The sequence below is a fragment of the Saimiri boliviensis genome, chromosome 6 (genome assembly GCF_048565385.1).
Source record: "Saimiri boliviensis isolate mSaiBol1 chromosome 6, mSaiBol1.pri, whole genome shotgun sequence".
Taxonomy (NCBI): domain Eukaryota; kingdom Metazoa; phylum Chordata; class Mammalia; order Primates; family Cebidae; genus Saimiri; species Saimiri boliviensis.
Window position 1 is genome coordinate 115,143,578 of NC_133454.1, and position 13,107 is coordinate 115,156,684.

Sequence of the window (13,107 nt, forward strand, 5' to 3'; positions counted from 1 at the left end):
CCAGGTACAAACAGTTTATTTTTCTATAAAGAGCAAAGTACAAAGAGGCAGGGAGGGGAGCTGGGCCCAGGGGAGCAGCCGAGGGCAGGCCCCAGGCCCTGGCTATGGTGAGGATGCGCTGGCAGCTGCCCCAAGGGAGTAAATGGGCCTCCAGCAGGCAGTGGAGAAAAAGCTGGAGCGTCGAGGAGGAAGCCCATGCCCGCTGCTGGGAGTTACACAAAGCCAGGCTTCATGGATGAGCGGCGGCAGTTGGGGCAGCTCCGGGTCCCGTTGTTCTGCAGGCACCTGAGGAGGCAAAGGGCCCTGTCCACTCTCCTGAGGCCTGTCCTTCCCTCCAGGCCCCAGGCCCTGTCTTCCTTCCTCCCCTGCCCTCTGCAGGGGCTGGGACACATCCTGGTGGCTGTTCAGCAGCAAGGAAAGGGAAGGGATCGGTTCCCCCAGGCTCCCACTGCACCCGGCCTGGCCCTCTGTTCCTCTGCCCCAGGGACTTCCGGGAGCTGAGCATGGGCTGGGAGTTGAGAGGATGGGATGGAGCCAAACCCAGGGCAGGTCTGGCCCTGGGTGTCTGACCTAAGGGCCTTTGAGGGACCTCTCTGATTTCTCTTTGGGGATTATCATAAGAATGGCCACCTTTAGATGGGCTGCTGGGAGGATTCAATGAGTCAATAGACAGGAAGTGCAGGTGGTGTAGGGGTGTGTTTTAATAGAGACAGGGTTTCACCATGTTGGCCATGCTGGTCTCAAACTCCTGGGCTCAAGTGATCCTCCCGTGATCCTCCCACCTCAGCTTCCCAGAGTGCTGGGATTACAGATGAGAGCCACTGCGCCCGGCCAGGAAGTGCTGTTTTATGATAGTCAGAAAAATAAATAAGTTAAATTAAATCAGGCTGGGCACTGTGGTTCACACCTGTAATCCCAGCACTTTGGGAGGCCAAGGTTGGGAGTTTGAGACTAGCCTCACCAACATGGAGAAACCCCGTCTCTATTAAAAATACAAAATTAGCTGGGCGTGGTAATGGGCACCTGTAATCCCAGCTACTCGGGAAACTGCAGGAGAATGGATTGAACCTGGGAGGTGGAGGTTATGGTGAGCCAAGATCGAGCCACTGCACTCCAGCCTGGGTGACAAGAGCGAAACTCTGTCTCAAAAATAAATAAAAATAAATAAATAAGGGCCGGGCGAGGTGGCTCACGCCTGTAATCCCAGCACTTTGGGAGGCCGAGGCGGGTGGATCACGAGGTCAAGAGATCGAGACCATCCCGGTCAACATGGTGAAACCCCGTCTCTACTAAAAATACAAAAAACTAGCTGGGCGTGGTGGCGCGTGCCTGTAATCCCAGCTACTCAGGAGGCTGAGGCAGGAGAATTGCCTGAGCCCAGGAGGCGGAGGTTGCGGTGAGCCGAGATCGCGCCATTGCACTCCAGCCTGGGTAACAAGAGCGAAACTCCGTCTCAAGAAAATAAATAAATAAATAAATAAATAAAATTAAGTAATAAATATACAGGGGAAGGTCTTAGAACACACCTGGGCGCAGAAAGCATAAGGTGAGTGGTATTTTTTTTTTTTTTTTTTAATGGAGTCTTGCTCTGTCACCAGGCTAGAGTGCCGCAATCTCAGAATCTCAGCTCACTGCAACCTCCACCTCCCAGGTTCAAGCGACTCCCCTGCCTCAGCTGGGACTACAGTCGTGCACCACCACACCCAGCTAATTTTCCTTTTGTATTTCAGTAGAGACAGGGTTTCCCCATATTGGCCCGGATGGTTTTGATCTCCTGACCTCGTGATCCTCCTGCCTAGGCCTCTCAAAGTGCTGGGATTACAGGTGTGAGCCACCACCCCCAGCCTGTTGTTTGTTTTTTGAGACAAGAGTACAGGCTGGAGGGCAGTGGTGCCACCTCGGCTCACTGCAACCTCTGCCTCCCGGGTTCAACTGATTCTCCTGCCTCAGCCTCCCGAGTAGCTGGGATTACAGGCTCCCACCACCGCGCCTGACTAACTTTTGTATTTTTAGTAGAAACAGGGTTTCAGCATGTTGGCCAGGCTGGTCTCAAACTTCTGGGCTCAAGTGATCCGCCCACCTCGGCCTCCCAAAGTGCTGGGATGATAGACGTGAGCCACCGCGCCCGGCCAAAGTATTTGGTATTAGTATTATTGCTGTGATTAGGCCAGGTGGGCCCTAGAGTGCCTCAAAGAGACCCGGTCCCCACTGTCCACCCCGCAGGAGGCCCGCACCTGAGGTGGAAGATGTGGGAGCAGGGCAGGGCTTGCAGCCGGCTGTTCTTCTCCCCTATGGACTCGCCGCACAGGCCGCAGTAGAGCTCCGTCTCCTCCACGCACTCGTGGAACCGGACCACGTGCGCCCGCAGTTCCCGCTGCAGCCCTTTGCTGCGGTAGATGCTCTCGCTCAGACAGTGCAGCTTGAGTTGGCTCAGCTGGGGCCCGCAGGCGTGGAGAGCGGCGGCGGGGGGAGAGAGGCAAGTCAGTGCAGGCAGACGCCAGCCCCAGCCGCTTCCCTGTCTTGCTGATGGACCTCGGAAAAATGTTCCTGCTCTCTCTGGCCCTCGCTTCCTTTCATGCAGAATGAGGGGGTGAGTGAGATCAGAGGTCTTCACCCCCACAACTGCCTGGGGACCCCATGTTTTTGACAGATTTTTTTTTTTTTTTTTTTTTTTTTTTTTTTTTTTTTTGAGACGGAGTTTCGCTCTTGTTACCCAGGCTGGAGTGCAATGGCGCGATCTCGGCTCACCGCAACCTCCGCCTCCTGGGTTCAGGCAATTCTCCTGCCTCAGCCGCCTGAGTAGCTGGGATTACAGGCACGTGCCACCATGCCCAGCTAATTTTTTGTATTTTTAGTAGAGACGGGGTTTCACCATGTTGACCAGGATGGTCTCGATCTCTCAACCTCGTGATCCGCCCGCCTCGGCCTCCCAAAGTGCTGGGATTACAGGCTTGAGCCACCGCGCCCGGCGTTTTTGACAGATTTTATGACCAAACCTGCTGCACTGACTCCATAATAATTTGCTGTGTGGCTCCATGGCTCACACCTAAAATCCCAGCACTTTGGGAGGCCCAGGTGGGCAGACTACCTTAGGTCAGGAGTTTGAGACCAGCCTGGCCAACATGATGAAACCCCATCTCTACTAAAAATACAAAAATTAGTCGGGGGTGGTGATGAGCGCCTGTGGGAGGCTGAGGCAGGAGAATCACATGAACCCAAGAGGTAGAGGTTGCAGTGAGGCGAGATCATGCCATTGCACTCCAGCCTGGGCTACAAAAGTGAAACTCCATAGCAAATAATAATAATAATAATAATAATGATTAATTTGCTTTCCTGTTTTAATTAATTAAATATACATACAACAGCTCATTAGCATTTCAGATCAGCCTGATACCCAGGTAAACCAGAGTAGCTATAATGCAACCAAAAGCAAATCTTTTTGGCATTTTAGTTGGACTTTGTACAGGAGCCCATAGAAATGCACATCTGGGCCGGGCATGGTGGCCCATGCCTGTAATCCCAGCACTTTGGGAGGCCAAGGTGGGCAGATCACTTGAGGTCAGGAGTTTGAGACCAGCCTGGCAAACATGGTGAAACCCCATGTTTAAAAAACAAAAAACAAAAACAAAAAACGAAATGCACATCTGGAAGCCTTTGAGAAATGGTGAACCTGTTTTCAAGATTTTAAGGTTTGGAGAAGATTACTGTGATTCATTTTTATTTTATTTATTTTTATTTTTATTTATTTATTTTTTTTTTGAGACGGAGTTTCACTCTTGTTACCCAGGCTGGAGTGCAATGGCGCGATCTCGGCTCACCGCAACTCCGCCTCCTGGATTCAGGCAATTCTCCTGCCTCAGCCTCCTGAGTAGCTGGGATTATGGGCATGCACCACCACACATGGCTAATTTTTGTATTTTTAGTAGAGATGGGGTTTCACCATGTTGGCCAGCCTGGGCTCAAATTCCTGACCTCAGGCGATCTGCCCACCTTGGCCTCCCAAAGTGCTGGGATTGCAGGTGTGAGCTACTGCACCCAGCCTTGGTTTTGGTTTTTAGCCCATGCTAATCTTCTCTGTATTGTTCCAATTTCAGAATATGGGCTGCTGAAGCGAGCACTAGATACCATTATTAAATTTGGAACATGGGCTTTGTAGTTAAAACAGACAAGTTAGTAGGTATGAGACCTTGGATGCCTCTTTGAGCCTTACTTTTTCTCATCTGTAAAATGGGGCTTGCTGTACCCACCCTGTAAGGACCCTGTGTGTGCTCAGTGCTCAGGGAGTGAAGGCCACTGTTAGGAGTTTTTTTTTGTTTGTTTGTTTGTTTTTTTTTGAGACAGAGTTTCGCTCTTGTTACCCAGGCTGGAGTGCAATGGCACGATCTCGGCTCACCGCAACCTCCGCCTCCTGGGTTCAGGCAATTCTCCTGCCTCAGCCTCCTGAGTAGCTGGGATTACAGGCACGCGCCACCACACCCAGCTAATTTTTTGTATTTTTAGTAGAGACGGGGTTTCACCATGCTGACCAGGATGGTCTCGATCTCTTGACCTCGTGATCCACCCGCCTCGGCCTCCCAAAGTGCTGGGATTACAGGCTTGAGCCACCGCGCCCGGCCAGGAGTTTTTGTTTGTTTTGAGACAGGGTCTCACTCTGTCATCCAGGCTGGAATGCAGTGGAGCAATCACAGCTCACTGTAGCCTCGACCTCCTGGGCTCAAGCTATCCTCCCACCTCAGCCTCCTGAGCAGTTGGAATGACAGGTGTGTGCCACCACACCCAGCTAAGTTTTAAAACTTTTTGGTAGAGGCCGGGTGTGGTGGCTCACGCTTGTAATCACAGCACTTTGGGAGGCTGAGGTGACTGGATCACCTGAGATCAGGAGTTCGAGACCAGCCTGGCCAACATGATGAAACCCCATCTCTACTAAAAATACAAAAATTGCTGGGCGCAGTGGTTCAAGCCTGTAATCCCAGAACTTTGGGAGGCCGAGGCGGGTGGCTCATGAGGTCAAGAGATTGAGACCATCCTGGTCAACATGGTGAAACCCCGTCTCTACTAAAAAATACAAAAAATTAGCTGGGCATGGTGGCGTGTGCCTGTAATCCCAGCTACTCAGGAGGCTGAGGCAGGAGAATTGCCTGAACCCAGGAGGCGGAGGTTGCGGTGAGCCGAGATCGCGCCATTGCACTCCAGCCTGGCTAACAAGAGCGAAACTCCGTCTCAAAAAAAAAAAAAAAAAAAAAAAAAAAAATACAAAAATTAGCCAGGCGTAGTAGCAGACGCCTGTAATCCCAGCTGCTCAAGAGGCTGAGGCAGGAGAATCACTTGAACCTGGGAGGCAGCGGTTGCAGTGAGCCTGGATTGTACTATTGCACTCCAGCCTGGGCAGCAATAGCAAAACTCCAACAACAAAAATTTTTTTTTTTTTTAGAGAGTGGTGGGATTATAGGTCTGAGCCACCATGACCTGCCCACTGTTAGGAGTTTTGATCAACGTCGGGAAGCCTCTGAGGAATTCTCTATCCTCCAAGCTATGAAACTCTTGCCCCACCCTCAGAAGTGCTCTCTGCGTGGCAGAGAAAGAGCCAGGGTCTGGGATGGCTGCAGGCAGCTCCCAGGATCAGGAAGAGCTCATGGCATAAGCAGGCTCAGGAAGGCCCTTCCCCAGACCCAAGTCCCCCACTTGGGCCCTTGACCCCAGACCCAGGACGCAGCATCAACTCTGACCTTGTTCCCCACCTCCTCGGCCAGATCCTGGGCTCTCTCGATGGCGTCCAGAGCCTGAAAGGTGAGCACAGGCCAGGGCTGCGGGCAGGGCCCTGTGACAGAGGCCTTCCTCACAGGGAAGCACGGGGGAGGGGGGCGGACCTGGGGAAGCGACATGGCAGCAGGAAGAGCCTGGGGCACAGTCACCATGGCTGTGTGGGCAAGGAACCTCCTGCCTCAGTTTACCCAGCAGTCTGGGTTCCAATTCCAGCTCCAGCCCTTTACTAGCTGTGGGTCCCAGGGCAAGAGATGGGCCTTCTCTGAGCCTGGAAAATGACCAGAAGTGTTCTGGCCTCACGGGATCAGGGTGAGGCTGACGTCAGACAAAGTGGGTAAAAGAGCCAGCTAACCTACTGGCCCCAAGTGAGGAGCGCTGGGAGGGCTGCAGGCTGTGGGAAAGGCCCGACCTCACCTTGTCCGGTGCCTTCCTGGCCACCCAGCACTTGGCCACACCCAGCAGCGCCTGCACCTGCCCCAGGCGGTTTCCAATCTCGGTCATGATGCTCATGGCGGAGTCATACCTGGGAAAGGCCGTCTGCAGAGCCGGGTGGGGGATGGAATCAGGCTGCGGCAGGCCTGCATCACCGCCCCCTGCACCTCCAGCCCCTGCATCCCAGTGACCTGACCTCCAGGTCCCCACGGCTCCTGTGGATGTCAGCGAAGCAGAGTAGGCAGAGCGCCTGCAGCGGCCGGTCCCCGTGCTGCAGCGCGATCTTCATAGACTCCTGCAGTGAAGGCCAGTGGCTCAGGCCTGCTCTTCTGCTGCCACCACTCTGCCCCCCTCAGTGGGCCCCTCTAAAGGCACAGCCCAGGGGACCAACATCCTCAGAGCCTACCGCATCGATCATGATGCTGAGGCCTCACGCACTGAACCACTGAAGTCACAGCACCCAGCGAGGTGGGTGGAAAGTGAGACTCAAAAAGTGACTTGACTGAGGTCAGCCAGTAAGTGGCAATGCTGGGATGTGAACCCAGGTTGTGGGACTCCAGAGACTGGCTCTCTCCCCTCTCTGCTCTTTAAAGTACCCCATATTGGGTGTTGGGGACAGAGTGAAGCACCCTCCCCTGCAGATGGACTGGAAGGGAGTGGGGGTTTGGGATGAGGTTCGGGGCAAATGTTTCTTTCAGGGGCTTAGGTGTCGAGAGGCTGGGTCAGGGGCAAGCCCTGGGGAGCCCCCAGGGGTTGATTTGGAAGAAGGAGGCCCTGCTGTCCCAGGCCCCAGCCCCTGGCCCACACTGCCTCACCCCCCACTGCCCCCTTGCCCGCTGCCGCACCTCACAACACTCCATGGCACTGCCCAGGTGGCCCAGCAGGCGATAGGCCACGGCCATGTGGTACTGGCTCATGGCCCGGTACTTCAGGCTCCAGCCTTTGCCATAGTCGTTGACGAGCTCTGCGGCCTTGCAGGGGAAGAACAGGGCTTTCTCATAGTCCTGCAGGGGACGTGGGATGGAAGGAGGCACACTGAGTGGCAGAGGCTGCCCCAAGTCAAGGGCTCCTGGGCCAGGCTTCTCTAACTGCAGGTAGGGGTAGGGGGGCCCTATTGTCTGTTCATTCACTGTGGCATCCAGAACAAGAGTGACCCAGGCCGGCTGGGCGCAGTGGCTCACGCCTGTAATCCCAGCACTTTGGGAGGCAGAGGTGGGTGGATCACAAGGTCAGGAGTTCGAGATCATCCTGGCCAACATGGTGAAACCCCGTCTCTACTAAAGATACAAAAAATTAGCTGGGCATGGTGGCAGACACATGTAGTCCCAGCTACTCGGGAGGCTGAGGCAGAAGAATTGCTCGACCCCGGGAGGCGGAGGTTGCAGTGAGCCGAGATCCCGCCATTACGCTACAGCCTGGGGGACAGGCAATACTCTGTCTGAAAAAAAAAAAAAAAAAAAAAGAGGGAACCCAGGCAGAGGGAACAGCCGGTGCAAAGGTGTGCGCTCCATGGATGCACGGATTTTCATCTGGTTTGTGACGCATCCCAAGCACCTAGCACAGTTCTTGGCACTTGGTAGATGCACAAGAAGTATTTGTTGGGTGAATGGATGAACAGGCAAGAAAATACAGTTGGCTTCTCTTTTCTCCCAATGCCAAATGGGCTCCTCAGCTTCAGAGACACACAGGGACGGGAGACACCAGATCCCTCCACTAGAGCTTGCCTGCTGGCACCCGGAAGCAGGTGTTCACGGAAGCTCAGTGGCGGATTGGCAGCACAACAGGCTCAAAAGAACATCAGACAGACAGCAAGGCGATGCAACTCTGCTCGTACTTTCTCCTCGAGCTTCCAAATGCCTTTTCTACCTGGCCACAGTCAGCTGATGACCTCACCTCCTCACTCCAGGAGAGAAAGGAAGAAAATCAGGGAGAAGCTCCTTCCCCTCCTGTCTCCACCAGGTCTCCCACCTCCGCACCTCTGCTCCCAGGCTTTCCTTTCCTGTCATTGTGGAGGATGGCTCCTGCTCGCATCAAATGCCAGCCCCCTCCACCCCCCACACTCCCCCACCAAGCAGTCTCTGCATCACCAAGTTCTCTCTTTCTACTGAATCATTCTCATCCACGTGCAAACACGTCTGGCATTTCTTTTTTCTTTTTTTTTTTTTTTTGAGATGGAGTTTTGCTCTTGTTACCCAGGCTGGAGTGCAATGGCGCGATCTCGGCTCACCGCAACCTCCGCCTCCTGGGTTCAGGCAATTCTCCTGCCTCAGCCTCCTGAGTAGCTGGGATTATAGGCACGCGCCACCATGCCCAGCTAATTTTTTGTATTTTTAGTAGAGACGGGGTTTCAACATGTTGACCAGGTTGGTCTCGATCTCTTGACCTTGTGATCCACCCGCCTCGGCCTCCCAAAGTGCTGGGATTACAGGCTTGAGCCACCGCGCCCGGCCTACGTCTGGCATTTCTAATCTCATTTAAAAAAGAAAAACTGGGCCGGGCATGGTGGCTCACTCCTGGAATCCCAGCACTTTGGGAGGCTGAGATAGGAGGATCACTTGAGCCCAGGGGCTGGAGATCAGCCTGGCAACATAGTGAGACCCTGTCTCTGCAGAGATAAAGTTAGCTGTGCATGGTGGTGCACACCTGTAGTCCCAGCTACTCGAGAGGCTGAGGTGGGTGGATCACTTGAGCACAGCAGTGGAGGACAGTGAGCTGAGCCTGGGTAACAGAGGCAGACCCTGTCTCACAAAAAAAAAAAAAAAAAAAAAAAAAATAGCTGGGCGCGGTGGCTCACGCCTGTAATCCCAGCACTTTGGGAGGCCGAGATAGGTGGATCACGAGGTCGAGAGATCGAGACCATCCTGGTCAACATGGTGAAACCCCATCTCTACTAAAAATACAAAAAATTAGCTGGGCATGGTGGCGTGTGCCTGTAATCCCAGCTATTCAGGAGGCTGAGGCAGGAGAATTGCCTGAACCCAGGAGGCGGAGGTTGCGGTGAGCCGAGATCGCGCCGAGCCGAGATCGCGCCATTGCACTCCAGCCTGGGTAACAAGAGCAAAACTCCATCTCAAAAAAAAAAAAAAAAAAATAAGAAGGAAAGAAAAAAGAAAACTAACCCATCTTCTCTTGACCTCATTTCCCTTCAACTAAAGCTCCATTTCACTGTTCTTTTTCAAGGGAAATCTATTTGATCTTTCACTTAATATTTAACAAGCAGAGAAACTGCATGACCAAAAGAGAACTGTCAATAACCTCAATAAAAACCTTTCCTTTATATGCCTTATTATATACTTTAAAATTTAAAGCCATATAAATGTTTTACAGGTTAAAAAAATTAAATTTAATTTTAAAAATACCTAAAAATAGAAAATGGAGGTGAGGTGCAGTGGTTCATGCCTGTAATCCCAGCACTTGGGGAAGCTGAGTTGGGAGAATTGCTTGAGGCCAGGAGTTCAGTATCAGCCTGGGCAACATTGCAAGACCACTGTCTCTACAAAAAATTTAAAAATTAGCCAGACGTGGAAGAATGTGCCTGCAGTCCTAGTTACTGAGGAGGCGGGGGAGGGAGAATCGATTGAACACAGGAGTTGTAGGTTACAGTGACCTGTAATTGAGCTACTGCACTCCAGACTGGGTGACAGAGCAAGACCCTGTCTCAAAAAAAAAAAAAAAAAAAAAAAAAAAAGTAAGGCCAGGAGTGGTGGCTCATGACTGTAATCCCAGCACTTTGGGAGGCCAAGGCAGGTGGATCAGCTGAGGTCAGGAGTTCGAGATCAGCCTGGCCACCATGGTGAAACCCTGTTTCTACTAAAAATATAAAAATTAGCCGGGTGTGGCGTCAGGCACCTGTAATCCCAGCTATTTGGGAGGCCAAGGCAGGATAATCGTTTGAACCCAGGAGGCAGAGGTTGCAGTGAGCTGAGATGTGTCACTGCACTCCAACATGGGTGACAAGAGCAAAACTCCACCCCTGTCCCCCAACAAAAATACCCAGGGTCGCCTGGTACAGTGGCTTATGCCTATAATCCCAGCACTTTGGGAGGTCGAGGAGGGCAGATCACAAGGTCAAGAGCTTGAGACCATCCTGGCCAACATAATGAAACCCCGTCTCTACTAAAATATAAAATATAAAAATTAGCTGGGTGTGGTGGCACGCGTCTGTAGTCCCAGCTACTCAGGAGCCTGAGGCAGGAGAATTGCTTGAACTCAGGAGGCCGGGAGGTTGCAGTGAGCCGAGATCGAGCCACTGCACTCCAGTCTGGTGCCTGGCGACAGAGCAAGACTCTGTCTCAAAAAAAACACACAAAAAAACAAAAAAAACCCAGGGTCAGAACCTCCAATCACTGACCCTGTCAGTTCCTTCATAGTTGTTCTTCCTCCTCTCACCTCTCTACCTATGTACACACCTGAGACATGCCTGGCAGCCATGCTGGCCTCTGTCCTTCCTGGAACATTCCAGGTGTGCTCCCCCAGGGTCCAGCTTGGCTTTAGGGGTTCCCTCATTTTTGCCTAGAATGTTCTCTCACCAGATTTCTGCATGATGCACCTTCTCATCTTTAAGCTATCAAACATCACCTCCGTGAGGCCCTCCAACCACCATGTTGAAATTATGACGTCCCCACGCCCAGTGCTGCCAGCCCCTTGCCCTGCTTTGCTTTCTCCTAGCCACTTGACTTCCTGACTGTGTTGATCGTCTTTCTTCCCCAACTAGAATGAAACCCTCATGAGGACGGGGACTTGGCTGTTTTTCTCACTGTTGGCTTAAGACTGGACCAACAGTCTTGGGATATAGTAGATGCTCATTAAATACTTGGTAACTGAATCCATACAACCCCACTGTAAGGTGAGTCCTGTTCTCCTTCATTTTACAGCTATCTTTTGCAAGGTTCAGAGAGGAGAGGTGGCTTGCCCAAGACCACAGAGCATGCAGGGGAGGCTGCTGGCCTGTCCTGACACAGGAGCCTCCCATGATTCCTCCAGGAAGTCAGACAGATTAAGGTTTGAATCCTGGCTCTGCCCTTGCTAGTTTCCTGGCCAAGCTGTTACCTTCCTGGATAAGACTTGCCCCTCTGATTCTCACTGGCCTCATCCCTCCCTAAAAGGAAGGGTGAATGAGGTAGTGCCACAGGGTGTGTGCCTCATGAGAGGGGACCCCCAAAGCCCTCGACTGCTGTCCCCCCGGGCACAGGCCCACCTTGACCTGGGCGTAGAAGCTTCCCAGGCTGCAGCACACACGGCATTCCAGCATGGCGTCATCGTTGTTGTGGGCATAGCGCAGGGCCTTCTCGAAGCTCTCCAGGGCCTTCTGGAAGACGCTGAGGCCCAGGAAGGCATTGCCCATGCTCAGGCTGACCTGGCCTCCGAGCTGGGCACCCGCCCTGGTGCCAGGCAGTCCAAGGCAGGTCTTGCAGTAGGAGATAGTCTTGTGAAACTCGCACAGCTTCTCGTTGCTGCGCGCCAGGTTCAGGTAGCTCTCCAGGAGGAAGTCAGCATCCTCCAGCTCCCGGGCCGTGTCGATCTGGACCACAGCGAACTGTGCACCACGCGGTGGGCAGGTGGCGATCAGCCTGGACTCTGAGCCTTGGACCGCAGCCTGCGCTGCAGGCTCAGTTTGGAGGCTCTGCACCCGCACCCCCCAGCCTCACACCCAACGCAGCATCACCCAAAGCTTCAGACCCAGAGCTTCCACCCGCCAGCCTCAGCTATCTTCCCTACATCCCGGCCTCACCTCCCAAGCTCAGGCTCGTAGCCTTCACCTTCTACCCCAAGCCTCAGATCTGGAGTCTCCACCACCCACCTACCCCCAGCCTCAAACGTGCAGTCCATACCCCGACCAGGCTCAGATACAGAACACAAGACAGGAAGGCTGAAATCTACACTGGGCTTGAGACCCACGAACCCTGGACCCTGAGGCCAGAAAACCTTAGTCTCAGAGTCTTGGGCTGCAGTTCAAGGCCACAGGCCTGAATCTGATGCCGGGACTCAGTATCTAAGACACAGGGCCTTAGATGTAGGTAGATTCAGAGCCTTGGGCCCCAGCGGCCAGCATGTGGGACACACAGGAGCCTGAGAAGGCCAAGAGGGGACTGGGGAGCCCAGGAGGAATGGAGCCCCAGCCTGACCCTCGCACATCTCTGGACCAGGTACACCCACCTTCAGCATCTCCTTGTAGCGGCCCATCTCTGAGTGGGCCGTGACCAGGCAGCCCAGCACGCGGAAGCGCCCCACGAGATCCGAGCTCTTCTCCAGAACCTTCATCCACACCTCCAGTGCCTTCTCTGTCTGGTTGGACTGGTACAGCTGGAGCCCCTTCTCAATCTGCTGCTTGGTCTGGTCTTGCCCCATCCTCCCCAAGCCCTGTGCCCCAAGCGGGGTGACCCCTGGTGGCTCTGTGCCTCTAGGCACTCATGGCGCAGGACTCAGAGTGCCGGCTGCCCCCTGAACCCAGGAACAAAAGCAGTATTGGGTGGGAGCCGGAGCGGGGCCTGGATGGAGAGCAGGCGCCACCCTGGGAACAAAGCTGGTTCAGCCCCTGTCTGCAGCTGTCCCTGCCAGTTGGGGCCACGTGGCCTCTGAGGAATGTCAGCAGCAAGGTCACACAGGCCTCTGCTGCACCCACCCACGAGCTGGGAGGTGGCTTCCCTGAGCATAGAGGCATCTTGCCACCTAGGCACCCTGTTGTGTGTCCCTTCCGAACCTCGGACACTGGCCCTGACCGCCCTGGCAGCACGGGCCCTCCCAGCAGCCTCGCCAAGGGGCCAGCTCCAGCAATGGACAGGCCTGGGGCCAGAGGTGCTCGGGAGAAGCAGGGCGAGGGTGGACCTGCAGGTCTGGAGAAGCCGGGTGAGTGCCCAGCCCCGCTGGATCTCATCACTGGACTGTGATGAGAACTCAATGACTAATGCGTTG

General features: G+C 53.9%; 1 protein-coding gene across 3 annotated transcripts; it reads right to left on the reverse strand.

Moving 5' to 3' along the window:
* On the reverse strand, window positions 1-12,769 carry RAPSN (receptor associated protein of the synapse). 3 transcript variants are annotated; one of them, XM_003920067.4, is made up of 8 exons: window positions 12,352-12,767; window positions 11,393-11,731; window positions 7,041-7,199; window positions 6,392-6,490; window positions 6,178-6,300; window positions 5,727-5,780; window positions 2,235-2,434; window positions 1-285 (listed from the first exon to the last, which is right to left on the reverse strand). In XM_003920067.4, the coding sequence occupies exons 1-8, from the start codon at window positions 12,541-12,543 to the stop codon at window positions 213-215; spliced, it is 1,239 nt and encodes a 412-aa protein (XP_003920116.1). In that variant the 5' UTR covers window positions 12,544-12,767; the 3' UTR covers window positions 1-212. The 3 variants fall into 3 exon arrangements, with proteins under 3 accessions (XP_003920116.1, XP_074257517.1, XP_074257518.1); XM_074401416.1 differs by lacking the exon at window positions 2,235-2,434 and having other exon boundaries at window positions 12,352-12,769; XM_074401417.1 differs by lacking the exons at window positions 6,178-6,300; window positions 6,392-6,490 and having other exon boundaries at window positions 113-285; window positions 12,352-12,769.
* Between the last annotated feature and the right edge of the window lie 338 nt (window positions 12,770-13,107).